Source organism: Episyrphus balteatus, chromosome 2 (genome assembly GCF_945859705.1).
Source record: "Episyrphus balteatus chromosome 2, idEpiBalt1.1, whole genome shotgun sequence".
Lineage (NCBI taxonomy): Eukaryota > Metazoa > Arthropoda > Insecta > Diptera > Syrphidae > Episyrphus > Episyrphus balteatus.
The window spans coordinates 38,433,479-38,461,167 of NC_079135.1; the positions used below are offsets into that span (position 1 = coordinate 38,433,479).

Sequence of the window (27,689 nt, forward strand, 5' to 3'; positions counted from 1 at the left end):
TAGAAATGTTTAAGACTAGTGATGTTTTAATTTCAAAAGCCTTCAGTTCTGTTTTTCTTGGGGAAGGTTTAAAAAACGTTAAATCAGATGCTATAACAAGATCTCCTGAAGTTAAACCCACTGATGTTACTAGTCCAAAAGATGACAGTCCCGTCTTGGAAATTGACAGTTTAGAAAAACCAAAATCAGATCCTTTAAAAAAATCTCCCGAGGAAATTGTCAAAGATCTCGGTGCTGTTGATCTGCTGGACAAAGAGGACGTGGTTAAACCCGCTGATGTTACTAGTCCAAAAGATGACAGTCCCGTCTTGGCTATTGACAGTTTAGAAAAACCAAAATCAGATCCTTTGAAAAAATCTCCCGAGGAAGTAGTCAAAGATCTCGGTGCTGTCGATCTGCTGGACAAAGAGAAAGTGGTTAAACCCGCTGATGTTACTAGTCCAAAAGATGACAGTCCCGTCTTGGGTATTGACAGTTTAGAAAAACCAAAATCAGATCCTTTGAAAAAATCTCCCGAGGAAATTGTCAAAGATCTCGGTGTTGTTGATCTGCTGGACAAAGAGGACGTGGTTAAACCCGCTGATGTTACTAGTCCAAAAGATGACAGTCCCGTCTTGACTATTGACAGTTCAGAAAAACCAAAATCAGATCCTTTGAAAAAATCTCCCGAGGAAGTTGTCAAAGATCTCGGTGCTGTCGATCTGCTGGACAAAGAGGACGTGGTTAAACCCGCTGATGTTACTAGTCCAAAAGATGACAGTCCCGTCTTGGCTATTGACAGTTTAGAAAAACCAAAATCAGATCCTTTGAAAAAATCTCCCGAGGAAGTAGTCAAAGATCTCGGTGCTGTCGATCTGCTGGACAAAGAGGACGTGGTTAAACCCGCTGATGTTACTAGTCCAAAAGATGACAGTCCCGTCTTGGCTATTGACAGTTTAGAAAAACCAAAATCAGATCCTTTGAAAAAATCTCCCGAGGAAGTAGTCAAAGATCTCGGTGCTGTCGATCTGCTGGACAAAGAGAAAGTGGTTAAACCCGCTGATGTTACTAGTCCAAAAGATGACAGTCCCGTCTTGGGTATTGACAGTTTAGAAAAACCAAAATCAGATCCTTTGAAAAAATCTCCCGAGGAAATTGTCAAAGATCTCGGTGTTGTTGATCTGCTGGACAAAGAGAAAGTGGTTAAACCCGCTGATGTTACTAGTCCAAAAGATGACAGTCCCGTCTTGGGTATTGACAGTTTAGAAAAACCAAAATCTAATCCTTCGAAAAAATCTCCCGAGGAAACTGTCAAAGATCTCGGTGTTGTTGATCTGCTGGACAAAGAGAAAGTGGTTAAACCCGCTGATGTTACTAGTCCAAAAGATGACAGTCCCGTCTTGGCTATTGACAGTTTAGAAAAACCAAAATCAGATCCTTTGAAAAAATCTCCCGAGGAAATTGTCAAAGATCTTGGTGTTGTTGATCTGCTGGACAAAGAGAAAGTGGTTAAACCCGCTGATGTTACTAGTCCTAAAGATGACAGTCCCGTCTTGGCTATTGACAGTTTAGAAAAACCAAAACCAGATCCTTTGAAAAAATCTCCCGAGGAAATTGTCAAAGATCTCGGTGCTGTCGATCTGCTGGACAAAGAGAAAGTGGTTAAACCCGCTGATGTTACTAGTCCAAAAGATGACAGTCCCGTCTTGGCTATTGACAGTTTAGAAAAACCAAAATCAGATCCTTTGAAAATATCTCCCGAGGAAATTGCCAAAGATCTCGGTGCTGTCGATCTGCTTGACAAAGAGAAGGTTGTTAAATCCGCTGATGTTACTAGTCTAAAAGATGACAGTCCCGTCTTGACTATTGACAGTTTAGAAAAACCAAAATCAGATCCATTGAAAGAATCTCCCGAGAAAGAAGTCAAAGATCTCGGTGCTGTCGATCTATTTGATAAAGTGAAAGTGGTTAAACTCGCTGATGTTACTAGTCCAAAAGATGACAGTCCCTTCTTGGGTATTGACAGTTTAGAAAAACCAAAATCAGATCCTTTGATAAAATCTCCCCAGGAAGTAGTCAAAGATCTTGGTGCTGTCGATCTGTTTAATAAAGTGAAAGTGGTTAAACCCGCTGATGTTACTAGTCCAAAAGATGACAGTCCCGTCTTGGCTATTGACAGTTTAGAAAAACCAAAATCTGATCCTTTGAGAAAATCCCTTGATAAAGTGAAAGTATTTAAACTCGCTGATGTTACTAGTCCAAAAGATGACAGTCCCGTCTTGGCTATTGACAGTTTAGAAAAACCAAAATCAGATCCCTTGAAAAAATCTCCCGAGGAAATTGTCAAAGATCTCGGTGCTGTCGATCTGCTGGACAAAGAGAAAGTGGTTAAACCCGTTGATGTTACTAGTCCAAAAGATGACAGTCCCGTCTTGGCTATTGACAGTTTAGAAAAACCAAAATCTGATCCTTTGAGAAAATCCCTTGATAAAGTGAAAGTATTTAAACTCGCTGATGTTACTAGTCCAAAAGATGACAGTCCCGTCTTGGCTATTGACAGTTTAGAAAAACCAAAATCAGATCCCTTGAAAAAATCTCCCGAGGAAATTGTCAAAGATCTCGGTGCTGTCGATCTATTTGATAAAGTGAAAGTGGTTAAACCCGCTGATGTTACTAGTCCAAAAGATGACAGTCCCGTCTTGGGTATTGACAGTTTAGAAAAACCAAAATTAGATCCTTTGAAAAAATCTCTCGAGGAAATTGTCAAAGATCTCGGTGCTGTCGATCTGTTTGATAAAGTGAAAGTATTTAAACTCGCTGATGTTACTAGTCCAAAAGATGACAGTCCCGTCTTGGCTATTGACAGTTTAGAAAAACCAAAATCAGATCCATTGAAAGAATCTCCCGAGAAAGAAGTCAAAGATCTCGGTGCTGTCGATCTATTTGATAAAGTGAAAGTGGTTAAACTCGCTGATGTTACTAGTCCAAAAGATGACAGTCCCGTCTTGGCTATTGACAGTTTAGAAAAACCAAAATCAGATCCTTTGAAAAAATCTCCCGAGGAAGTTGTCAAAGATCTCGGTGCTGTCGATCTGCTGGACAAAGAGAAAGTGGTTAAACCCGTTGATGTTACTAGTCCAAAAGATGACAGTCCCGTCTTGGCTATTGACAGTTTAGAAAAACCAAAATCTGATCCTTTGAGAAAATCCCTTGATAAAGTGAAAGTATTTAAACTCGCTGATGTTACTAGTCCAAAAGATGACAGTCCCGTCTTGGCTATTGACAGTTTAGAAAAACCAAAATCAGATCCCTTGAAAAAATCTCCCGAGGAAATTGTCAAAGATCTCGGTGCTGTCGATCTATTTGATAAAGAGAAAGTGGTTAAACCCGCTGATGTTACTAGTCCAAAAGATGACAGTCCCGTCTTGGGTATTGACAGTTTAGAAAAACCAAAATTAGATCCTTTGAAAAAATCTCCCGAGGAAATTGTCAAAGATCTCGGTGCTGTCGATCTGTTTGATAAAGTGAAAGTGTTTAAACCCGCTGATGTTACTAGTCCAAAAGATGACAGTCCCGTCTTGACTATTGACAGTTTAGAAAAACCAAAATCAGATCCATTGAAAGAATCTCCCGAGGAAGTAGTCAAAAATCTCGGTGCTGTCGATGTATTTGATAAAGTGAAAGTGGTTAAACCCGCTGATGTTACTAGTCCAAAAGATGACAGTCCCGTCTTGGCTATTGACAGTTTAGAAAAACCAAAATCAGATCCTTTGAAAAAATCTCCCGAGGAAATTGTCAAAGATCTCGGTGTTGTTCATCTGCTGGACAAAGAGAAAGTGGTTAAACCCGCTGATGTTACTAGTCCAAAAGATGACAGTCCCGTCTTGGCTATTGACAGTTTAGAAAAACCAAAATCAGATCCTTTGAAAAAATCTCCCGAGGAAGTAGTCGAAGATCTCGGTGCTGTCGATCTGTTTGATAAAGTGAAAGTGGTTAAACCCGCTGATGTTACTAGTCCAAAAGATGACAGTCCCGTCTTGGGTATTGACAATTTAGAAAAACCAAAATCAGATCCTTTGAGAAAATCCCCCGAGGAAGTAGTCGAAGATCTCGGTGCTGTCGATCTGTTTGATAAAGTGAAAGAGGTTAAACCCGCTGATGTTACTAGTCCAAAAGATGACAGTCCCGTCTTGGCTATTGACAGTTTAGAAAAACCAAAATCTGATCCTTTGAAAAAATCTCCCGAGGAAGTAGTCGAAGATCTCGGTGCTGTCGATCTGTTTGATAAAGTGAAAGTGGTTAAACCCACTGATGTTACTAGTCCAAAAGATGACAGTCCCGTCTTGGCTATTGACAGTTTAGAAAAACAAAAATCAGATCCTTTGAAAAAATCTCCCGAGGAAGTTGTCACAGATCTCGGTGCTGTCGATCTGCTGGACAAAGAGAAAGTGGTTAAACCCGCTGATGTTACTAGTCCAAAAGATGACAGTCCCGTCTTGGCTATTGACAGTTTAGAAAAACCAAAATCAGATCCTTTGAAAAAATCTCCCGAGGAAGTTGTCAAAGATCTTGGTGCTGTCGATCTGCTGGACAAAGAGAAAGTGGTTAAACCCGCTGATGTTACTAGTCCAAAAGATGACAGTTCCGTCTTGGCTATTGACAGTTTAGAAAAACCAAAATCTGATCCTTTGAAAAAATCTCCCGAGGAAGTAGTCGAAGATCTTGGTGCTGTCGATCTATTTGATAAAGTGAAAGTGGTTAAACCCGCTGATGTTACTAGTCCAAAAGATGACAGTCCCGTCTTGGCTATTGACAGTTTAGAAAAACCAAAATCTGATCCCTTGAAAAAATCTCCCGAGGAAGTAGTCGAAGATCTTGGTGCTGTCGAGCTGTTTGATAAAGTGAAAGTGGTTAAACCCGCTGATGTTACTAGTCCAAAAGATGACAGTCCCGTCTTGGCTATTGACAGTTTAGAAAAACCAAAATCTGATCCTTTGAAAAAATCTCCCGAGGAAGTAGTCGAAGATCTTGGTTCTGTCGATCTATTTGATAAAGTGAAAGTGGTTAAACCCGCTGATGTTACTAGTCCAAAAGATGACAGTCCCGTCTTGGCTATTGACAGTTTAGAAAAACCAAAATCTGATCCTTTGAAAAAATCTCCCGAGGAAGTAGTCGAAGATCTTGGTGCTGTCGATCTATTTGATAAAGTGAAAGTGGTTAAACCCGCTGATGTTACTAGTCCAAAAGATGACAGTCCCGTCTTGGCTATTGACAGTTTAGAAAAACCAAAATCGGATCCTTTGAAAAAATCTCCCGAGGAAGTAGTCGAAGATCTTGGTGCTGTCGAGCTGTTTGATAAAGTGAAAGTGGTTAAACCCGCTGATGTTACTAGTCCAAAAGATGACAGTCCCGTCTTGGCTATTGACAGTTTAGAAAAACCAAAATCTGATCCTTTGAAAAAATCTCCCGAGGAAGTAGTCGAAGATCTCGGTGCTGTCGATCTATTTGATAAAGTGAAAGTGGTTAAACCCGCTGATGTTACTAGTCCAAAAGATGACAGTCCCGTCTTGGCTATTGACAGTTTAGAAAAACCAAAATCAGATCCTTTGAAAAAATCTCCCGAGGAAGTTGTCAAAGATCTCGGTGCTGTTGATCTGCTGGACAAAGAGAAAGTGGTTAAACCCGCTGATGTTACTAGTCCAAAAGATGACAGTCCCGTCTTGGCTATTGACAGTTTAGAAAAACCAAAATCTGATCCTTTGAAAAAATCTCCCGAGGAAGTAGTCGAAGATCTTGGTGCTGTCGATCTGTTTGATAAAGTGAAAGTGGTTAAACCCGCTGATGTTACTAGTCCAAAAGATGACAGTCCCGTCTTGGGTATTGACAGTTTAGAAAAACCAAAATCAGATCCTTTGAAAAAATCTCCCGAGGAAGTTGTCAAAGATCTCGGTGCTGTCGATCTGCTGGACAAAGAGAAAGTGGTTAAGCCCGCTGATGTTACTAGTCCAAAAGATGACAGTCCCGTCTTGGCTATTGACAGTTTAGAAAAACCAAAATCAGATCCTTTGAAAAAATCTCCCGAGGAAGTTGTCAAAGATCTTGGTGCTGTCGATCTGCTGGACAAAGAGAAAGTGGTTAAGCCCGCTGATGTTACTAGTCCAAAAGATGACAGTCCCGTCTTGGCTATTGACAGTTTAGAAAAACCAAAATCTGATCCTTTGAAAAAATCTCCCGAGGAAGTAGTCGAAGATCTTGGTGCTGTCGATCTGTTTGATAAAGTGAAAGTGGTTAAACCCGCTGATGTTACTAGTCCAAAAGATGACAGTCCCGTCTTGGCTATTGACAGTTTAGAAAAACCAAAATCTGATCCTTTGAAAAAATCTCCCGAGGAAGTAGTCGAAGATCTTGGTGCTGTCGATCTGTTTGATAAAGTGAAAGTGATTAAACCCGCTGATGTTACTAGTCCAAAAGATGACAGTCCCGTCTTGGCTATTGACAGTTTAGAAAAACCAAAATCTGATCCTTTGAAAAAATCTCCCGAGGAAGTAGTCGAAGATCTTGGTGCTGTCGATCTGTTTGATAAAGTGAAAGTGGTTAAACCCGCTGATGTTACTAGTCCAAAAGATGACAGTCCCGTCTTGGCTATTGACAGTTTAGAAAAACCAAAATCTGATCCTTTGAAAAAATCTCCCGAGGAAGTAGTCGAAGATCTTGGTGCTGTCGATGTGTTTGATAAAGTGAAAGTGATTAAACCCGTTGATGTTACTAGTCCAAAAGATGACAGTCCCGTCTTGGCTATTGACAGTTTAGAAAAACCAAAATCTGATCCTTTGAAAAAATCTCCCGAGGAAGTAGTCGAAGATCTCGGTGCTGTCGATCTATTTGATAAAGTGAAAGTGGTTAAACCCGCTGATGTTACTAGTCCAAAAGATGACAGTCCCGTCTTGGCTATTGACATTTTAGAAAAACCAAAATCTGATCCTTTGAAAAAATCTCCCGAGGAAGTAGTCGAAGATCTTGGTGCTGTCGATCTGTTTGATAAAGTGAAAGTGGTTAAACCCGCTGATGTTTCTAGTCCAAAAGATGACAGTCCCGTCTTGGCTATTGACAGTTTAGAAAAACCAAAATCTGGTCCTTTGAAAAAATCTCCCGAGGAAGTAGTCGAAGATCTTGGTGCTGTCGATCTGTTTGATAAAGTGAAAGTGGTTAAACCCGCTGATGTTACTAGTCCAAAAGATGACAGTCCCGTCTTGACTATTGACAGTTTAGAAAAACCAAAATCTGATCCTTTGAAAAAATCTCCCGAGGAAGTAGTCGAAGATCTTGGTGCTGTCGATCTGTTTGATAAAGTGAAAGTGGTTAAACCCGCTGATGTTACTAGTCCAAAAGATGACAGTCCCGTCTTGGCTATTGACAGTTTAGAAAAACCAAAATCTGGTCCTTTGAAAAAATCTCCCGAGGAAGTAGTCGAAGATCTTGGTGCTGTCGATCTGTTTGATAAAGTGAAAGTGATTAAACCCGCTGATGTTACTAGTCCAAAAGATGACAGTCCCGTCTTGGCTATTGACAGTTTAGAAAAACCAAAATCTGATCCTTTGAAAAAATCTCCCGAGGAAGTAGTCGAAGATCTTGGTGCTGTCGATCTGTTTGATAAAGTGAAAGTGGTTAAACCCGCTGATGTTACTAGTCCAAAAGATGACAGTCCCGTCTTGGCTATTGACAGTTTAGAAAAACCAAAATCTGATCCTTTGAAAAAATCTCCCGAGGAAGTAGTCGAAGATCTTGGTGCTGTCGATCTGTTTGATAAAGTGAAAGTGATTAAACCCGCTGATGTTACTAGTCCAAAAGATGACAGTCCCGTTTTGGCTATTGACAGTTTAGAAAAACCAAAATCTGATCCTTTGAAAAAATCTCCCGAGGAAGTAGTCGAAGATCTTGGTGCTGTCGATCTGTTTGATAAAGTGAAAGTGATTAAACCCGCTGATGTTACTAGTCCAAAAGATGACAGTCCCGTCTTGGCTATTGACAGTTTAGAAAAACCAAAATCTGATCCTTTGAAAAAATCTCCCGAGGAAGTAGTCGAAGATCTTGGTGCTGTCGATCTGTTTGATAAAGTGAAAGTGATTAAACCCGCTGATGTTACTAGTCCAAAAGATGACAGTCCCGTCTTGGCTATTGACAGTTTAGAAAAACCAAAATCTGATCCTTTGAAAAAATCTCCCGAGGAAGTAGTCGAAGATCTTGGTGCTGTCGATCTGTTTGATAAAGTGAAAGTGATTAAACCCGCTGATGTTACTAGTCCAAAAGATGACAGTCCCGTCTTGGGTATTGACAGTTTAGAAAAACCAAAATCTGATCCTTTGAAAAAATCTCCCGAGGAAGTAGTCGAAGATCTTGGTGCTGTCGATCTGTTTGATAAAGTAAAAGTGGTTAAACCCGCTGATGTTACTAGTCCAAAAGATGACAGTCCCGTCTTGGCTATTGACAGTTTAGAAAAACCAAAATCTGATCCTTTGAAAAAATCTCCCGAGGAAGTAGTCGAAGATCTTGGTGCTGTCGATCTGTTTGATAAAGTGAAAGTGATTAAACCCGCTGATGTTACTAGTCCAAAAGATGACAGTCCCGTCTTGGCTATTGACAGTTTAAAAAAACCAATATCTGATCCTTTGAAAAAATCTCCCGAGGAAGTAGTCGAAGATCTCGGTGCTGTCGATCTATTTGATAAAGTGAAAGTGGTTAAACCCGCTGATGTTACTAGTCCAAAAGATGACAGTCCCGTCTTGGCTATTGACAGTTTAGAAAAACCAAAATCTGATCCTTTGAAAAAATCTCCCGAGGAAGTAGTCGAAGATCTTGGTGCTGTCGATCTGTTTGATAAAGTGAAAGTGGTTAAACCCGCTGATGTTACTAGTCCAAAAGATGACAGTCCCGTCTTGGCTATTGACAGTTTAGAAAAACCAAAATCTGATCCTTTGAAAAAATCTCCCGAGGAAGTTGTCAAAGATCTCGGTGCTGTCGATCTGCTGGACAAAGAGAAAGTGGTTAAGCCCGCTGATGTTACTAGTCCAAAAGATGACAGTCCCGTCTTGGCTATTGACAGTTTAGAAAAACCAAAATCAGATCCTTTGAAAAAATCTCCCGAGGAAGTTGTCAAAGATCTTGGTGCTGTCGATCTGCTGGACAAAGAGAAAGTGGTTAAGCCCGCTGATGTTACTAGTCCAAAAGATGACAGTTCCGTCTTGGCTATTGACAGTTTAGAAAAACCAAAATCTGATCCTTTGAAAAAATCTCCCGAGGAAGTAGTCGAAGATCTTGGTGCTGTCGATCTGCTGGACAAAGAGAAAGTGGTTAAGCCCGCTGATGTTACTAGTATAAAAGATGACAGTCCCGTCTTGCCTATTGACAGTTTAGAAAAACCAAAATCAGATCCTTTGAAAAAATCTCCCGAGGAAGTTGTCAAAGATCTTGGTGCTGTCGATCTGCTGGACAAAGAGAAAGTGGTTAAACCCGCTGATGTTACTAGTCCAAAAGATGACAGTTCCGTCTTGGCTATTGACAGTTTAGAAAAACCAAAATCCGATCCTTTGAAAAAATCTCCCGAGGAAGTAGTCGAAGATCTTGGTGCTGTCGATCTGTTTGATAAAGTGAAAGTGGTTAAACCCGCTGATGTTACTAGTCCAAAAGATGATAGTCCCGTCTTGGCTATTGACAGTTTAGAAAAACCAAAATCTGATCCTTTGAAAAAATCTTCCGAGGAAGTAGTCGAAGATCTTGGTGCTGTCGATCTGTTTGATAAAGTGAAAGTGATTAAACCCGCTGATGTTACTAGTCCAAAAGATGACAGTCCCGTCTTGGCTATTGACAGTTTAGAAAAACCAAAATCTGATCCTTTGAAAAAATCTCCCGAGGAAGTAGTCGAAGATCTTGGTGCTGTCGATCTGTTTGATAAAGTGAAAGTGATTAAACCCGCTGATGTTACTAGTCCAAAAGATGACAGTCCCGTCTTGGCTATTGACAGTTTAGAAAAACCAAAATCTGATCCTTTGAAAAAATCTCCCGAGGAAGTAGTCGAAGATCTTGGTGCGGTCGATCTGTTTGATAAATTAAAAGTGGTTAAACCCGCTGATGTTACTAGTCCAAAAGATGACAGTCCCGTCTTGGCTATTGACAGTTTAGAAAAACAAAAATCAGATCCTTTGAAAAAATCTCCCGAGGAAGTTGTCAAAGATCTCGGTGCTGTCGATCTGCTGGACAAAGAGAAAGTGGTTAAACCCGCTGATGTTACTAGTCCAAAAGATGACAGTCCCGTCTTGGCTATTGACAGTTTAGAAAAACCAAAATCAGATCCTTTGAAAAAATCTCCCGAGGAAGTTGTCAAAGATCTTGGTGCTGTCGATCTGCTGGACAAAGAGAAAGTGGTTAAACCCGCTGATGTTACTAGTCCAAAAGATGACAGTTCCGTCTTGGCTATTGACAGTTTAGAAAAACCAAAATCTGATCCTTTGAAAAAATCTCCCGAGGAAGTAGTCGAAGATCTTGGTGCTGTCGATCTGTTTGATAAAGTGAAAGTGATTAAACCCGCTGATGTTACTAGTCCAAAAGATGACAGTCCCGTCTTGGCTATTGACAGTTTAGAAAAACCAAAATCTGATCCTTTGAAAAAATCTCCCGAGGAAGTAGTCGAAGATCTTGGTGCTGTCGATCTGTTTGATAAAGTGAAAGTGATTAAACCCGCTGATGTTACTAGTCCAAAAGATGGCAGTCCCGTCTTGGCTATTGACAGTTTAGAAAAACCAAAATCAGATCCTTTGAAAAAATCTCCCGAGGAAGTAGTCGAAGATCTTGGTGCTGTCGATCTGTTTGATAAAGTAAAAGTGGTTAAACCCGCTGATGTTACTAGTCCAAAAGATGACAGTCCCGTCTTGGCTATTGACAGTTTAGAAAAACCAAAATCTGATCCTTTGAAAAAATCTCCCGAGGAAGAAGTCGAAGATCTCGGTGCTGTCGATCTGTTTGATAAAGTGAAAGTGGTTAAACCCGCTGATGTTACTAGTCCAAAAGATGACAGTCCCGTCTTGGCTATTGACAGTTTAGAAAAACCAAAATCAGATCCTTTGAAAAAATCTCTCGAGGAATTAGTCAAAGTTCTCGCTGATGTTACTAGTCCAAAAGATGACAGTCCCGTCTTGGCTATTGACAGTTTAGAAAAACAAAAATCAGATCCTTTGAAAAAATCTCCCGAGGAAGTTGTCAAAGATCTCGGTGCTGTCGATCTGCTGGACAAAGAGAAAGTGGTTAAACCCGCTGATGTTACTAGTCCAAAAGATGACAGTCCCGTCTTGGCTATTGACAGTTTAGAAAAACCAAAATCTGATCCTTTGAAAAAATCTCCCGAGGAAGTAGTCGAAGATCTTGGTGCTGCCGATCTATTTGATAAAGTGAAAGTGGTTAAACCCGCTGATGTTACTAGTCCAAAAGATGACAGTCCCGTCTTGGCTATTGACATTTTAGAAAAACCAAAATCAGATCCTTTGAAAAAATCTCCCGAGGAAGTTGTCAAAGATCTCGGTGCTGTTGATCTGCTGGACAAAGAGAAAGTGGTTAAACCCGCTGATGTTACTAGTCCAAAAGATGACAGTCCCGTCTTGGCTATTGACAGTTTAGAAAAACCAAAATCTGATCCTTTGAAAAAATCTCCCGAGGAAGTAGTCGAAGATCTCGGTGCTGTCGATCTATTTGATAAAGTGAAAGTGGTTAAACCCGCTGATGTTACTAGTCCAAAAGATGACAGTCCCGTCTTGGCTATTGACATTTTAGAAAAACCAAAATCAGATCCTTTGAAAAAATCTCCCGAGGAAGTTGTCAAAGATCTCGGTGCTGTTGATCTGCTGGACAAAGAGAAAGTGGTTAAACCCGCTGATGTTACTAGTCCAAAAGATGACAGTCCCGTCTTGGCTATTGACAGTTTAGAAAAACCAAAATCTGATCCTTTGAAAAAATCTCCCGAGGAAGTAGTCGAAGATCTTGGTGCTGTCGATCTGTTTGATAAAGTGAAAGTGGTTAAACCCGCTGATGTTACTAGTCCAAAAGATGACAGTCCCGTCTTGGCTATTGACAGTTTAGAAAAACCAAAATCTGATCCTTTGAAAAAATCTCCCGAGGAAGTAGTCGAAGATCTTGGTGCTGTCGATCTGTTTGATAAAGTGAAAGTGATTAAACCCACTGATGTTACTAGTCCAAAAGATGACAGTCCCGTCTTGGCTATTGACAGTTTAGAAAAACCAAAATCTGATCCTTTGAAAAAATCTCCCGAGGAAGTAGTCGAAGATCTTGGTGCTGTCGATCTGTTTGATAAAGTGAAAGTGGTTAAGCCCGCTGATGTTACTAGTCCAAAAGATGACAGTCCCGTCTTGGCTATTGACAGTTTAGAAAAACCAAAATCTGATCCTTTGAAAAAATCTCCCGAGGAAGTAGTCGAAGATCTTGGTGCTGTCGATCTGTTTGATAAAGTGAAAGTGATTAAACCCGCTGATGTTACTAGTCCAAAAGATGACAGTCCCGTCTTGGCTATTGACAGTTTAGAAAAACCAAAATCTGATCCTTTGAAAAAATCTCCCGAGGAAGTAGTCGAAGATCTTGGTGCTGTCGATCTGTTTGATAAAGTGAAAGTGGTTAAACCCGCTGATGTTACTAGTCCAAAAGATGACAGTCCCGTCTTGGCTATTGATAGTTTAGAAAAACCAAAATCTGATCCTTTGAAAAAATCTCTCGAGGAAGTAGTCGAAGATCTTGGTGCTGTCGATCTGTTTGATAAAGTAAAAGTGGTTAAACCCGCTGATGTTACTAGTCCAAAAGATGACAGTCCCGTCTTGGCTATTGACAGTTTAGAAAAACCAAAATCTGATCCTTTGAAAAAATCTCCCGAGGAAGTTGTCAAAGATCTTGGTGCTGTCGATCTGCTGGACAAAGAGAAAGTGGTTAAGCCCGCTGATGTTACTAGTCCAAAAGATGACAGTTCCGTCTTGGCTATTGACAGTTTAGAAAAACCAAAATCTGATCCTTTGAAAAAATCTCCCGAGGAAGTAGTCGAAGATCTTGGTGCTGTCGATCTGTTTGATAAAGTGAAAGTGATTAAACCCGCTGATGTTACTAGTCCAAAAGATGACAGTCCCGTCTTGGCCATTGACAGTTTAGAAAAACCAAAATCTGATCCTTTGAAAAAATCTCCCGAGGAAGTAGTCGAAGATCTTGGTGCTGTCGATCTGTTTGATAAAGTAAAAGTTGTTAAACCCGCTGATGTTACTAGTCCAAAAGATGACAGTCCCGTCTTGGCTATTGACAGTTTAGAAAAACCAAAATCTGATCCTTTGAAAAAATCTCCCGAGGAAGTAGTCGAAGATCTTGGTGCTGTCGATCTGTTTGATAAAGTGAAAGTGATTAAACCCGCTGATGTTACTAGTCCAAAAGATGACAGTCCCGTCTTGGAAATTGACAGTTTAGAAAAACCAAAATCTGATCCTTTGAAAAAATCTCCCGAGGAAGTTGTCACAGATCTCGCTGCTGTCGATCTGCTGGACAAAGAGAAAGTGGTTAAGCCCGCTGATGTTACTAGTCCAAAAGATGACAGTCCCGTCTTGGCTATTGACAGTTTAGAAAAACCAAAATCTGATCCTTTGAAAAAATCTCCCGATGAAGTAGTCGAAGATCTTGGTGCTGTCGATCTGTTTGATAAAGTGAAAGTGGTTAAACCCGCTGATGTTACTAGTCCAAAAGATGACAGTCCCGTCTTGGCTATTGACAGTTTAGAAAAACCAAAATCTGATCCTTTGAAAAAATCTCCCGAGGAAGTTGTCAAAGATCTCGGTGCTGTCGATCTGCTGGACAAAGAGAAAGTGGTTAAACCCGCTGATGTTACTAGTCCAAAAGATGACAGTCCCGTCTTGGCTATTGACAGTTTAGAAAAACCAAAATCAGATCCTTTGAAAAAATCTCCCGAGGAAGTTGTCAAAGATCTTGGTGCTGTCGATCTGCTGGACAAAGAGAAAGTGGTTAAACCCGCTGATGTTACTAGTCCAAAAGATGACAGTTCCGTCTTGATTATTGACAGTTTAGAAAAACCAAAATCAGATCCTTTGAAAAAATCTCCCGAGGAAGTTGTCAAAGATCTTGGTGCTGTCGATCTGCTGGACAAAGAGAAAGTGGTTAAACCCGCTGATGTTACTAGTCCAAAAGATGACAGTTCCGTCTTGATTATTGACAGTTTAGAAAAACCAAAATCTGATCCTTTGAAAAAATCTCCCGAGGAAGTAGTCAAAGATCTCGGTGCTGTCGATCTGCTGGACAAAGAGAAAGTGGTTAAACCCTCTGATGTTACTAGTCCAAAAGATGACAGTCCCGTCTTGGCTATTGACAGTTTAGAAAAACCAAAATCTGATCCTTTGAAAAAATCTCCCGAGGAAGTAGTCGAAGATCTTGGTGCTGTCGATCTATTTGATAAAGTGAAAGTGGTTAAACCCGCTGATGTTACTAGTCCAAATGATGACAGTCCCGTCTTGGCTATTGACAGTTTAGAAAAACCAAAATCTGATCCTTTGAAAAAATCTCCCGAGGAAGTAGTCGAAGATCTTGGTGCTGTCGATCTGTTTGATAAAGTGAAAGTGGTTAAACCCGCTGATGTTACTAGTCCAAAAGATGACAGTCCCGTCTTGGCTATTGACAGTTTAGAAAAACCAAAATCAGATCCTTTGAAAAAATCTCCCGAGGAAGTAGTCGAAGATCTTGGTGCTGTCGATCTATTTGATAAAGTGAAAGTGGTTAAACCCGCTGATGTTACTAGTCCAAAAGATGACAGTCCCGTCTTGGCTATTGACAGTTTAGAAAAACCAAAATCTGATCCTTTGAAAAAATCTCCCGAGGAAGTAGTCGAAGATCTTGGTGCTGTCGAGCTGTTTGATAAAGTGAAAGTGGTTAAACCCGCTGATGTTACTAGTCCAAAAGATGACAGTCCCGTCTTGGCTATTGACAGTTTAGAAAAACCAAAATCTGATCCTTTGAAAAAATCTCCCGAGGAAGTAGTCGAAGATCTCGGTGCTGTCGATCTATTTGATAAAGTGAAAGTGGTTAAACCCGCTGATGTTACTAGTCCAAAAGATGACAGTCCCGTCTTGGCTATTGACATTTTAGAAAAACCAAAATCAGATCCTTTGAAAAAATCTCCCGAGGAAGTTGTCAAAGATCTCGGTGCTGTTGATCTGCTGGACAAAGAGAAAGTGGTTAAACCCGCTGATGTTACTAGTCCAAAAGATGACAGTCCCGTCTTGGCTATTGACAGTTTAGAAAAACCAAAATCTGATCCTTTGAAAAAATCTCCCGAGGAAGTAGTCGAAGATCTCGGTGCTGTCGATCTATTTGATAAAGTGAAAGTGGTTAAACCCGCTGATGTTACTAGTCCAAAAGATGACAGTCCCGTCTTGGCTATTGACATTTTAGAAAAACCAAAATCAGATCCTTTGAAAAAATCTCCCGAGGAAGTTGTCAAAGATCTCGGTGCCGTTGATCTGCTGGACAAAGAGAAAGTGGTTAAACCCGCTGATGTTACTAGTCCAAAAGATGACAGTCCCGTCTTGGCTATTGACAGTTTAGAAAAACCAAAATCTGATCCTTTGAAAAAATCTCCCGAGGAAGTAGTCGAAGATCTTGGTGCTGTCGATCTGTTTGATAAAGTGAAAGTGGTTAAACCCGCTGATGTTACTAGTCCAAAAGATGACAGTCCCGTCTTGGCTATTGACAGTTTAGAAAAACCAAAATCTGACCCTTTGAAAAAATCTCCCGAGGAAGTAGTCGAAGATCTCGGTGCTGTCGATCTATTTGATAAAGTGAAAGTGGTTAAACCCGCTGATGTTACTAGTCAAAAAGATGACAGTCCCGTCTTGGCTATTGACAGTTTAGAAAAACCAAAATCTGATCCTTTGAAAAAATCTCCCGAGGAAGTAGTCGAAGATCTCGGTGCTGTTGATCTGCTGGACAAAGAGAAAGTGGTTAAACCCGCTGATGTTACTAGTCCAAAAGATGACAGTCCCGTCTTGGCTATTGACATTTTAGAAAAACCAAAATCAGATCCTTTGAAAAAATCTCCCGAGGAAGTTCTCAAAGATCTCGGTGCTGTTGATCTGCTGGACAAAGAGAAAGTGGTTAAACCCGCTGATGTTACTAGTCCAAAAGATGACAGTCCCGTCTTGGCTATTGACAGTTTAGAAAAACCAAAATCTGGTCCTTTGAAAAAATCTCCCGAGGAAGTAGTCGAAGATCTCGGTGCTGTCGATCTATTTGATAAAGTGAAAGTGGTTAAACCCGCTGATGTTACTAGTCCAAAAGATGACAGTCCCGTCTTGGCTATTGACATTTTAGAAAAACCAAAATCAGATCCTTTGAAAAAATCTCCCGAGGAAGTTGTCAAAGATCTCGGTGCTGTTGATCTGCTGGACAAAGAGAAAGTGGTTAAACCCGCTGATGTTACTAGTCCAAAAGATGACAGTCCCGTCTTGGCTATTGACATTTTAGAAAAACCAAAATCAGATCCTTTGAAAAAATCTCCCGAGGAAGTTGTCAAAGATCTCGGTGCTGTTGATCTGCTGGACAAAGAGAAAGTGGTTAAACCCGCTGATGTTACTAGTCCAAAAGATGACAGTCCCGTCTTGGCTATTGACAGTTTAGAAAAACCAAAATCTGATCCTTTGAAAAAATCTCCCGAGGAAGTAGTCGAAGATCTTGGTGCTGTCGATCTGTTTGATAAAGTGAAAGTGGTTAAACCCGCTGATGTTACTAGTCCAAAAGATGACAGTCCCGTCTTGGCTATTGACAGTTTAGAAAAACCAAAATCTGATCCTTTGAAAAAATCTCCCGAGGAAGTTGTCAAAGATCTCGGTGCTGTCGATCTGCTGGACAAAGAGAAAGTGGTTAAGCCCGCTGATGTTACTAGTCCAAAAGATGACAGTCCCGTCTTGGCTATTGACAGTTTAGAAAAACCAAAATCAGATCCTTTGAAAAAATCTCCCGAGGAAGTTGTCAAAGATCTTGGTGCTGTCGATCTGCTGGACAAAGAGAAAGTGGTTAAACCCGCTGATGTTACTAGTCCAAAAGATGACAGTTCCGTCTTGGCTATTGACAGTTTAGAAAAACCAAAATCTGATCCTTTGAAAAAATCTCCCGAGGAAGTAGTCGAAGATCTTGGTGCTGTCGATCTGTTTGATAAAGTGAAAGTGGTTAAACCCGCTGATGTTACTAGTCCAAAAGATGACAGTCCCGTCTTGGCTATTGACAGTTTAGAAAAACCAAAATCTGATCCTTTGAAAAAATCTCCCGAGGAAGTAGTCGAAGATCTTGGTGCTGTCGATCTGTTTGATAAAGTGAAAGTGATTAAACCCACTGATGTTACTAGTCCAAAAGATGACAGTCCCGTCTTGGCTATTGACAGTTTAGAAAAACCAAAATCTGATCCTTTGAAAACATCTCCCGAGGAAGTTGTCAAAGATCTCGGTGCTGTCGATCTGCTGGACAAAGAGAAAGTGGTTAAACCCGCTGATGTTACTAGTCCAAAAGATGACAGTCTTGTCTTGGCTATTGACAGTTTAGAAAAAACAAAATCAGATTCTTTGAAAAAATCTCCCGAGGAAGTAGTCGAAGATCTCGGTGCTGTCGATCTGTTTGATAAAGTGAAAGTGGTTAAACCCGCTGATGTTACTAGTCCAAAAGATGACAGTCCCGTCTTGGCTATTGACAGTTTAGAAAAACCAAAATCTGATCCTTTGAAAAAATCTCCCGAGGAAGTAGTCGAAGATCTCGGTGCTGTCGATCTATTTGATAAAGTGAAAGTGGTTAAACCCGTTGATGTTACTAGTCCAAAAGATGACAGTCCCGTCTTGGCTATTGACAGTTTAGAAAAACCAAAATCTGATCCTTTGAAAAAATCTCCCGAGGAAGTTGTCACAGATCTCGGTGGTTTCGATCTGCTGGACAAAGAGAAAGTATTTGAACCCGCTGATGTTACTAGTCCAAAAGATGACAGTCCCGTCTTGGCTATTGACAGTTTAGAAAAACAAAAATCAGATCCTTTGAAAAAATCTCCCGAGGAAGTTGTCACAGATCTCGCTGCTGTCGATCTGCTGGACAAAGAGAAAGTGGTTAAGCCCGCTGATGTTACTAGTCCAAAAGATGACAGTCCCGTCTTGGCTATTGACAGTTTAGAAAAACCAAAATCAGATCCTTTGAAAAAATCTCCCGAGGAAGTTGTCAAAGATCTTGGTGCTGTCGATCTGCTGGACAAAGAGAAAGTGGTTAAACCCGCTGATGTTACTAGTCCAAAAGATGACAGTTCCGTCTTGATTATTGACAGTTTAGAAAAACCAAAATCTGATCCTTTGAAAAAATCTCCCGAGGAAGTAGTCGAAGATCTTGGTGCTGTCGATCTGTTTGATAAAGTGAAAGTGGTTAAACCCGCTGATGTTACTAGTCCAAAAGATGACAGTCCCGTCTTGGCTATTGACAGTTTAGAAAAACCAAAATCTGATCCTTTGAAAAAATCTCCCGAGGAAGTAGTCGAAGATCTTGGTGCTGTTGATCTATTTGATAAAGTGGAAGTGGTTAAACCCGCTGATGTTACTAGTCCAAAAGATGACAGTCCCGTCTTGGCTATTGACAGTTTAGAAAAACCAAAATCTGATCCTTTGAAAAAATCTCCCGAGGAAGTAGTCAAAGATCTTGGTGCTGTCGAGCTGTTTGATAAAGTGAAAGTGGTTAAACCCGCTGATGTTACTAGTCCAAAAGATGACAGTCCCGTCTTGGCTATTGACAGTTTAGAAAAACCAAAATCTGATCCTTTGAAAAAATCTCCCGAGGAAGTAGTCGAAGATCTCGGTGCTGTCGATCTATTTGATAAAGTGAAAGTGGTTAAACCCGCTGATGTTACTAGTCCAAAAGATGACAGTCCCGTCTTGGCTATTGACATTTTAGAAAAACCAAAATCAGATCCTTTGAAAAAATCTCAGGAGGAAGTTGTCAAAGATCTTGGTGCTGTTGATCTGCTGGACAAAGAGAAAGTGGTTAAACCCGCTGATGTTACTAGTCCAAAAGATGACAGTCCCGTCTTGGCTATTGACAGTTTAGAAAAACCAAAATCTGATCCTTTGAAAAAATCTCCCGAGGAAGTAGTCGAAGATCTTGGTGCTGTCGATCTGTTTGATAAAGTGAAAGTGGTTAAACCCGCTGATGTTACTAGTCCAAAAGATGACAGTCCCGTCTTGGCTATTGACAGTTTAGAAAAACCAAAATCTGATCCTTTGAAAAAATCTCCCGAGGAAGTTGTCAAAGATCTCGGTGCTGTCGATCTGCTGGACAAAGAGAAAGTGGTTAAGCCCGCTGATGTTACTAGTCCAAAAGATGACAGTCCCGTCTTGGCTATTGACAGTTTAGAAAAACCAAAATCAGATCCTTTGAAAAAATCTCCCGAGGAAGTTGTCAAAGATCTTGGTGCTGTCGATCTGCTGGACAAAGAGAAAGTGGTTAAGCCCGCTGATGTTACTAGTCCAAAAGATGACAGTTCCGTCTTGGCTATTGACAGTTTAGAAAAACCAAAATCTGATCCTTTGAAAAAATCTCCCGAGGAAGTAGTCGAAGATCTTGGTGCTGTCGATCTGTTTGATAAAGTGAAAGTGGTTAAACCCGCTGATGTTACTAGTCCAAAAGATGACAGTCCCGTCTTGGCTATTGACAGTTTAGAAAAACCAAAATCTGATCCTTTGAAAAAATCTCCCGAGGAAGTAGTCGAAGATCTTGGTGCTGTCGATCTGTTTGATAAAGTGAAAGTGATTAAACCCACTGATGTTACTAGTCCAAAAGATGACAGTCCCGTCTTGGCTATTGACAGTTTAGAAAAACCAAAATCTGATCCTTTGAAAACATCTCCCGAGGAAGTTGTCAAAGATCTCGGTGCTGTCGATCTGCTGGACAAAGAGAAAGTGGTTAAACCCGCTGATGTTACTAGTCCAAAAGATGACAGTCTTGTCTTGGCTATTGACAGTTTAGAAAAAACAAAATCAGATTCTTTGAAAAAATCTCCCGAGGAAGTAGTCGAAGATCTCGGTGCTGTCGATCTGTTTGATAAAGTGAAAGTGGTTAAACCCGCTGATGTTACTAGTCCAAAAGATGACAGTCCCGTCTTGGCTATTGACAGTTTAGAAAAACCAAAATCTGATCCTTTGAAAAAATCTCCCGAGGAAGTAGTCGAAGATCTCGGTGCTGTCGATCTATTTGATAAAGTGAAAGTGGTTAAACCCGTTGATGTTACTAGTCCAAAAGATGACAGTCCCGTCTTGGCTATTGACAGTTTAGAAAAACCAAAATCTGATCCTTTGAAAAAATCTCCCGAGGAAGTTGTCACAGATCTCGGTGGTTTCGATCTGCTGGACAAAGAGAAAGTATTTGAACCCGCTGATGTTACTAGTCCAAAAGATGACAGTCCCGTCTTGGCTATTGACAGTTTAGAAAAACAAAAATCAGATCCTTTGAAAAAATCTCCCGAGGAAGTTGTCACAGATCTCGCTGCTGTCGATCTGCTGGACAAAGAGAAAGTGGTTAAGCCCGCTGATGTTACTAGTCCAAAAGATGACAGTCCCGTCTTGGCTATTGACAGTTTAGAAAAACCAAAATCAGATCCTTTGAAAAAATCTCCCGAGGAAGTTGTCAAAGATCTTGGTGCTGTCGATCTGCTGGACAAAGAGAAAGTGGTTAAACCCGCTGATGTTACTAGTCCAAAAGATGACAGTTCCGTCTTGATTATTGACAGTTTAGAAAAACCAAAATCTGATCCTTTGAAAAAATCTCCCGAGGAAGTAGTCGAAGATCTTGGTGCTGTCGATCTGTTTGATAAAGTGAAAGTGGTTAAACCCGCTGATGTTACTAGTCCAAAAGATGACAGTCCCGTCTTGGCTATTGACAGTTTAGAAAAACCAAAATCTGATCCTTTGAAAAAATCTCCCGAGGAAGTAGTCGAAGATCTTGGTGCTGTCGATCTATTTGATAAAGTGGAAGTGGTTAAACCCGCTGATGTTACTAGTCCAAAAGATGACAGTCCCGTCTTGGCTATTGACAGTTTAGAAAAACCAAAATCTGATCCTTTGAAAAAATCTCCCGAGGAAGTAGTCAAAGATCTTGGTGCTGTCGAGCTGTTTGATAAAGTGAAAGTGGTTAAACCCGCTGATGTTACTAGTCCAAAAGATGACAGTCCCGTCTTGGCTATTGACAGTTTAGAAAAACCAAAATCTGATCCTTTGAAAAAATCTCCCGAGGAAGTAGTCGAAGATCTCGGTGCTGTCGATCTATTTGATAAAGTGAAAGTGGTTAAACCCGCTGATGTTACTAGTCCAAAAGATGACAGTCCCGTCTTGGCTATTGACATTTTAGAAAAACCAAAATCAGATCCTTTGAAAAAATCTCAGGAGGAAGTTGTCAAAGATCTTGGTGCTGTTGATCTGCTGGACAAAGAGAAAGTGGTTAAACCCACTGATGTTACTAGTCCAAAAGATGACAGTCCCGTCTTGGCTATTGACAGTTTAGAAAAACCAAAATCTGATCCTTTGAAAAAATCTCCCGAGGAAGTAGTCGAAGATCTCGGTGCTGTCGATCTATTTGATAAAGTGAAAGTGGTTAAACCCGCTGATGTTACTAGTCCAAAAGATGACAGTCCCGTCTTGGCTATTGACATTTTAGAAAAACCAAAATCAGATCCTTTGAAAAAATCTCCCGAGGAAGTTGTCAAAGATCTCGGTGCTGTTGATCTGCTGGACAAAGAGAAAGTGGTTAAACCCGCTGATGTTACTAGTCCAAAAGATGACAGTCCCGTCTTGGCTATTGACAGTTTAGAAAAACCAAAATCTGATCCTTTGAAAAAATCTCCCGAGGAAGTAGTCGAAGATCTTGGTGCTGTCGATCTGTTTGATAAAGTGAAAGTGGTTAAACCCGCTGATGTTACTAGTCCAAAAGATGACAGTCCCGTCTTGGCTATTGACAGTTTAGAAAAACCAAAATCAGATCCTTTGAAAAAATCTCCCGAGGAAGTTGTCAAAGATCTTGGTGCTGTCGATCTGCTGGACAAAGAGAAAGTGGTTAAACCCGCTGATGTTACTAGTCCAAAAGATGACAGTTCCGTCTTGATTATTGACAGTTTAGAAAAACCAAAATCTGATCCTTTGAAAAAATCTCCCGAGGAAGTAGTCGAAGATCTTGGTGCTGTCGATCTGTTTGATAAAGTGAAAGTGGTTAAACCCGCTGATGTTACTAGTCCAAAAGATGACAGTCCCGTCTTGGCTATTGACAGTTTAGAAAAACCAAAATCTGATCCTTTGAAAAAATCTCCCGAGGAAGTAGTCGAAGATCTTGGTGCTGTCGATCTATTTGATAAAGTGGAAGTGGTTAAACCCGCTGATGTTACTAGTCCAAAAGATGACAGTCCCGTCTTGGCTATTGACAGTTTAGAAAAACCAAAATCTGATCCTTTGAAAAAATCTCCCGAGGAAGTTGTCAAAGATCTCGGTGCTGTCGATCTGCTGGACAAAGAGAAAGTGGTTAAGCCCGCTGATGTAACTAGTCCAAAAGATGACAGTCCCGTCTTGGCTATTGACAGTTTAGAAAAACCAAAATCAGATCCTGTGAAAAAATCTCCCGAGGAAGTTGTCAAAGATCTTGGTGCTGTCGATCTGCTGGACAAAGAGAAAGTGGTTAAACCCGCTGATGTTACTAGTCCAAAAGATGACAGTTCCGTCTTGGCTATTGACAGTTTAGAAAAACCAAAATCTGATCCTTTGAAAAAATCTCCCGAGGAAGTAGTCGAAGATCTTGGTGCTGTCGATCTGTTTGATAAAGTGAAAGTGGTTAAACCCGCTGATGTTACTAGTCCAAAAGATGACAGTCCCGTCTTGGCTATTGACAGTTTAGAAAAACCAAAATCTGATCCTTTGAAAAAATCTCCCGAGGAAGTAGTCGAAGATCTTGGTGCTGTCGATCTGTTTGATAAAGTGAAAGTGATTAAACCCACTGATGTTACTAGTCCAAAAGATGACAGTCCCGTCTTGGCTATTGACAGTTTAGAAAAACCAAAATCTGATCCTTTGAAAAAATCTCCCGAGGAAGTAGTCGAAGATCTTGGTGCTGTCGATCTGTTTGATAAAGTGAAAGTGGTTAAACCCGCTGATGTTACTAGTCCAAAAGATGACAGTCCCGTCTTGGCTATTGACAGTTTAGAAAAACCAAAATCTGATCCTTTGAAAAAATCTCCCGAGGAAGTAGTCGAAGATCTCGGTGCTGTCGATCTATTTGATAAAGTGAAAGTGGTTAAACCCGCTGATGTTACTAGTCCAAAAGATGACAGTCCCGTCTTGGCTATTGACAGTGTAGAAAAACCAAAATCAGATCCTTTGAAAAAATCTCCCGAGGAAGTAGTCAAAGATCTTGGTGCTGTCGATCTGCTGGACAAAGAGAAAGTGGTTAAGCCCGCTGATGTTACTAGTCCAAAAGATGACAGTTCCGTCTTGGCTATTGACAGTTTAGAAAAACCAAAATCTGATCCTTTGAAAAAATCTCCCGAGGAAGTAGTCGAAGATCTTGGTGCTGTCGATCTGTTTGATAAAGTGAAAGTGGTTAAACCCGCTGATGTTACTAGTCCAAAAGATGACAGTCCCGTCTTGGCTATTGACAGTTTAGAAAAACCAAAATCTGATCCTTTGAAAAAATCTCCCGAGGAAGTTGTCGAAGATCTTGGTGCTGTCGATCTGTTTGATAAAGTGAAAGTGATTAAACCCGCTGATGTTACTAGTCCAAAAGATGACAGTCCCGTCTTGGCTATTGACAGTTTAGAAAAACCAAAATCAGATCCTTTGAAAAAATCTCCCGAGGAAGTAGTCGAAGATCTTGGTGCTGTCGATCTGTTTGATAAAGTGAAAGTGATTAAACCCGCTGATGTTACTAGTCCAAAAGATGACAGTCCCGTCTTGGCTATTGACAGTTTAGAAAAACCAAAATCAGATCCTTTGAAAACATCTCCCGAGGAAGTTGTCAAAGATCTCGGTGCTGTCGATCTGCTGGACAAAGAGAAAGTGGTTAAACCCGCTGATGTTACTAGTCCAAAAGATGACAGTCTTGTCTTGGCTATTGACAGCTTAGAAAAAACAAAATCAGATCCTTTGAAAAAATCTCCCGAGGAAGTAGTCGAAGATCTTGGTGCTGTCGATCTGTTTGATAAAGTGAAAGTGGTTAAACCCACTGATGTTACTAGTCCAAAAGATGACAGTCCCGTCTTGGCTATTGACAGTTTAGAAAAACCAAAATCAGATCCTTTGAAAATATCTCCCGAGGAAGTTGTCAAAGATCTCGGTGCTGTCGATCTGCTGGACAAAGAGAAAGTGGTTAAACCCGCTGATGTTACTAGTCCAAAAGATGACAGTCCCGTCTTGGCTATTGACAGTTTAGAAAAACCAAAATCTGATCCTTTGAAAAAATCTCCCGAGGAAGTAGTCGAAGATCTCGGTGCTGTCGATCTATTTGATAAAGTGAAAGTGATTAAACCCGCTGATGTTACTAGTCCAAAAGATGACAGTCCCGTCTTGGCTATTGACAGTTTAGAAAAACCAAAATCAGATCCTTTGAAAAAATCTCCCGAGGAAGTTGTCAAAGATCTCGGTGCTGTCGATCTGCTGGACAAAGAGAAAGTGGTTAAACCCGCTGATGTTACTAGTCCAAAAGATGACAGTCCCGTCTTGGCTATTGACAGTTTAGAAAAACCAAAATCTGATCCTTTGAAAAAATCTCCCGAGGAAGTAGTCGAAGATCTCGGTGCTGTCGATCTATTTGATAAAGTGAAAGTGATTAAACCCGCTGATGTTACTAGTCCAAAAGATGACAGTCCCGTCTTGGCTATTGACAGTTTAGAAAAACCAAAATCAGATCCTTTGAAAAAATCTCCCGAGGAAGTTGTCAAAGATCTCGCTGGTGTTGATCTGCTGGACAAAGAGAAAGTGGTTAAGCCCGCTGATGTTTCTAGTCCAAAAGATGACAGTTCCATCTTGGCTATTGACAGTTTAGAAAAACCCAAATCAGATCCTTTGAAAAAATCTCCCGAGGAAGTTGTCAAAGATCTCGGTGCTGTCGATCTGCTGGACAAAGAGAAAGTGGTTAAACCCGCTGATTTTACTAGTCCAAAAGATGACAGTCCCGTCTTGGCTATTGACAGTTTAGAAAAACCAAAATCAGATCCTTTGAAAAAATCTCCCGAGGAAGTTGTCAAAGATCTCGGTGCTGTCGATATGCTGGACAAAGAGAAAGTGGTTAAACCCGCTGATGTTACTAGTCCAAAAGATGACAGTCCCGTCTTGGCTATTGACAGTTTAGAAAAACCAAAATCAGATCCTTTGAAAAAATCTCCCGAGGAAGTTGTCAAAGATCTCGCTGGTGTCGATCTGCTGGACAAAGAGAAAGTGGTTAAACCCGCTGATGTTACTAGTCCAAAAGATGACAGTCCCGTCTTAGCTATTGACAGTTTAGAAAAACCAAAATCAGATCCTTTGGAAAAATCTTCCGAGGAAGTAGTCAAAGATCTCGGTACTTTCGATCTGCTGGACAAAGAGAAAGTGGTTAAACCTGCTGATGTTACTAGTCCAAAAGATGACAGTCCCGTTTTGGCTATTGACAGTTTAGAAAAACCAAAATCAGATCCTTTGAAAAAATCTCCCGAGGAAGTTGTCAAAGATCTCGCTGGTGTCGATCTGCTGGACAAAGAGAAAGTGGTTAAACCCGCTGATTTTACTAGTCCAAAAGATGACAGTCCCGTCTTGGCTATTGACAGTTTAGAAAAACCAAAATCAGATCCTTTGAAAAAATCTCCCGAGGAAGTTGTCAAAGATCTCGGTGCTGTCGATATGCTGGACAAAGAGAAAGTGGTTAAACCCGCTGATGTTACTAGTCCAAAAGATGACAGTCCCGTCTTGGCTATTGACAGTTTAGAAAAACCAAAATCAGATCCTTTGAAAAAATCTCCCGAGGAAGTTGTCAAAGATCTCGGTGCTGTCGATCTGCTGGACAAAGAGAAAGTGGTTAAACCCGCTGATTTTACTAGTCCAAAAGATGACAGTCCCGTCTTGGCTATTGACAGTTTAGAAAAACCAAAATCAGATCCTTTGAAAAAATCTCCCGAGGAAGTTGTCAAAGATCTCGGTGCTGTCGATATGCTGGACAAAGAGAAAGTGGTTAAACCCGCTGATGTTACTAGTCCAAAAGATGACAGTCCCGTCTTGGCTATTGACAGTTTAGAAAAACCAAAATCAGATCCTTTGAAAAAATCTCCCGAGGAAGTTGTCAAAGATCTCGCTGGTGTCGATCTGCTGGACAAAGAGAAAGTGGTTAAACCCGCTGATGTTACTAGTCCAAAAGATGACAGTCCCGTCTTGGCTATTGACAGTTTAGAAAAACCAAAATCAGATCCTTTGAAAAACTCTCCCGAGGAAGTAGTCAAAGATCTCGGTGCTGTCGATCTGCTGGACAAAGAGAAAGTGGTTAAACCCGCTGATGTTACTAGTCCAAAAGATCACAGTCCCGTTTTGGCTATTAATAGTTTAGAAAAACCAAAATCAGATCCTTTGAAAAAATCTCCCGAGGAAGTTCATTTAGATCCTTCTGCAGTTAAGGATAAGGATATTGTAGGAAAGGCAACAATAATCTCACCTGAGAAAGTAGAGTTGTTAGTTAAGGAAAGTATCAAGGAAATTTTTACTGACACATTGGACAAATTAGCTGTCCAATCAATCGAGTCTGTAGAAGATTTAGTAGAAGTCATTCCTTCGTTTGTTGATTGTAAAACTTTGGTTCCTGAAAAACAAGAACTTACAAGCTTACCTCCACTGGAATCAGTTGACCTAGCAGAAATAATTTCCGAAAAAGTAGAAAATATTTCAATGGGCGATTCTTTAACATCTAAATTTTATGATTCTGACTCTTCAAATAGTATTGACAGCTTAGAAGCTGAAGACAATAAATTGCAAGTTGAACAAAAACGTATTAAAGATAAAACTCGTATTCCATTAAGTTATTTTGTTGAATTGAGTTCGGAAAAAGATTCTTCAAAGAAAACCAAACAAAAACGTATTCCAAAGCCACCAGTTGTTCAGAAAGAAAGAGTTCGTCCTCGAACTTTAAAAGACACAGAAACTAAAAAACCTGAAGATAGGGTAACGAAAGTCAAACCAACAAAGAAACCTATAAAATATGTTACTAAGCAAAAGAAAGATACACCTGCTGCTATTGTTGCAGAAAAACCTAGAGCTAAAACTCCATTATTAAGTCAGGAGAAACTCAGGTCTAAAACCCCATTACCAAGTCAGGAAAAACCCAGGTCTAAGACCCCATTATTAAGCCAGGAAAAACCCAGGTCTAAAACTCCATTATTAAGTCAGGAAAAACCCAGGCCAAAAACCCCATTACCAAGTCAGGAAAAACCAAGGTCCAAAACCCCATTACCCGCAGTAGAAACCCCTAGGTCAAAGACACCATCATTGAATACAGAAAAACGTAGGTCTCGAACCCCATTATTAAATACTGAAAAGTCTCGACCAAAAACCCCATCAATAGTCTCTGTTTATTCAAAGAAATCACTTGAAAGACCCCAGAGCATT

At 40.5% G+C, this 27,689-nt stretch overlaps 2 protein-coding genes across 5 annotated transcripts in view; both read left to right on the forward strand.

Moving 5' to 3' along the window:
* Positions 1 to 27,689, forward strand: part of LOC129910799 (ankyrin-3) — a 97,454-nt gene that overhangs the window by 64,151 nt on the left and 5,614 nt on the right. The gene's annotated exons all lie outside the window — the stretch shown is intronic.
* Positions 1 to 27,689, forward strand: part of LOC129910797 (titin-like) — a 52,566-nt gene continuing 24,877 nt past the window's right edge. For all 4 annotated transcript variants that reach the window (XM_055988344.1, XM_055988345.1, XM_055988342.1 and 1 more), the window contains exon 1: positions 1 to 27,689. This exon is cut by the window's right edge and continues 1,594 nt beyond it. In XM_055988344.1, coding sequence (XP_055844319.1) covers positions 6 to 27,689 — 27,684 coding nt within the window. In that variant the 5' untranslated portion in view covers positions 1 to 5.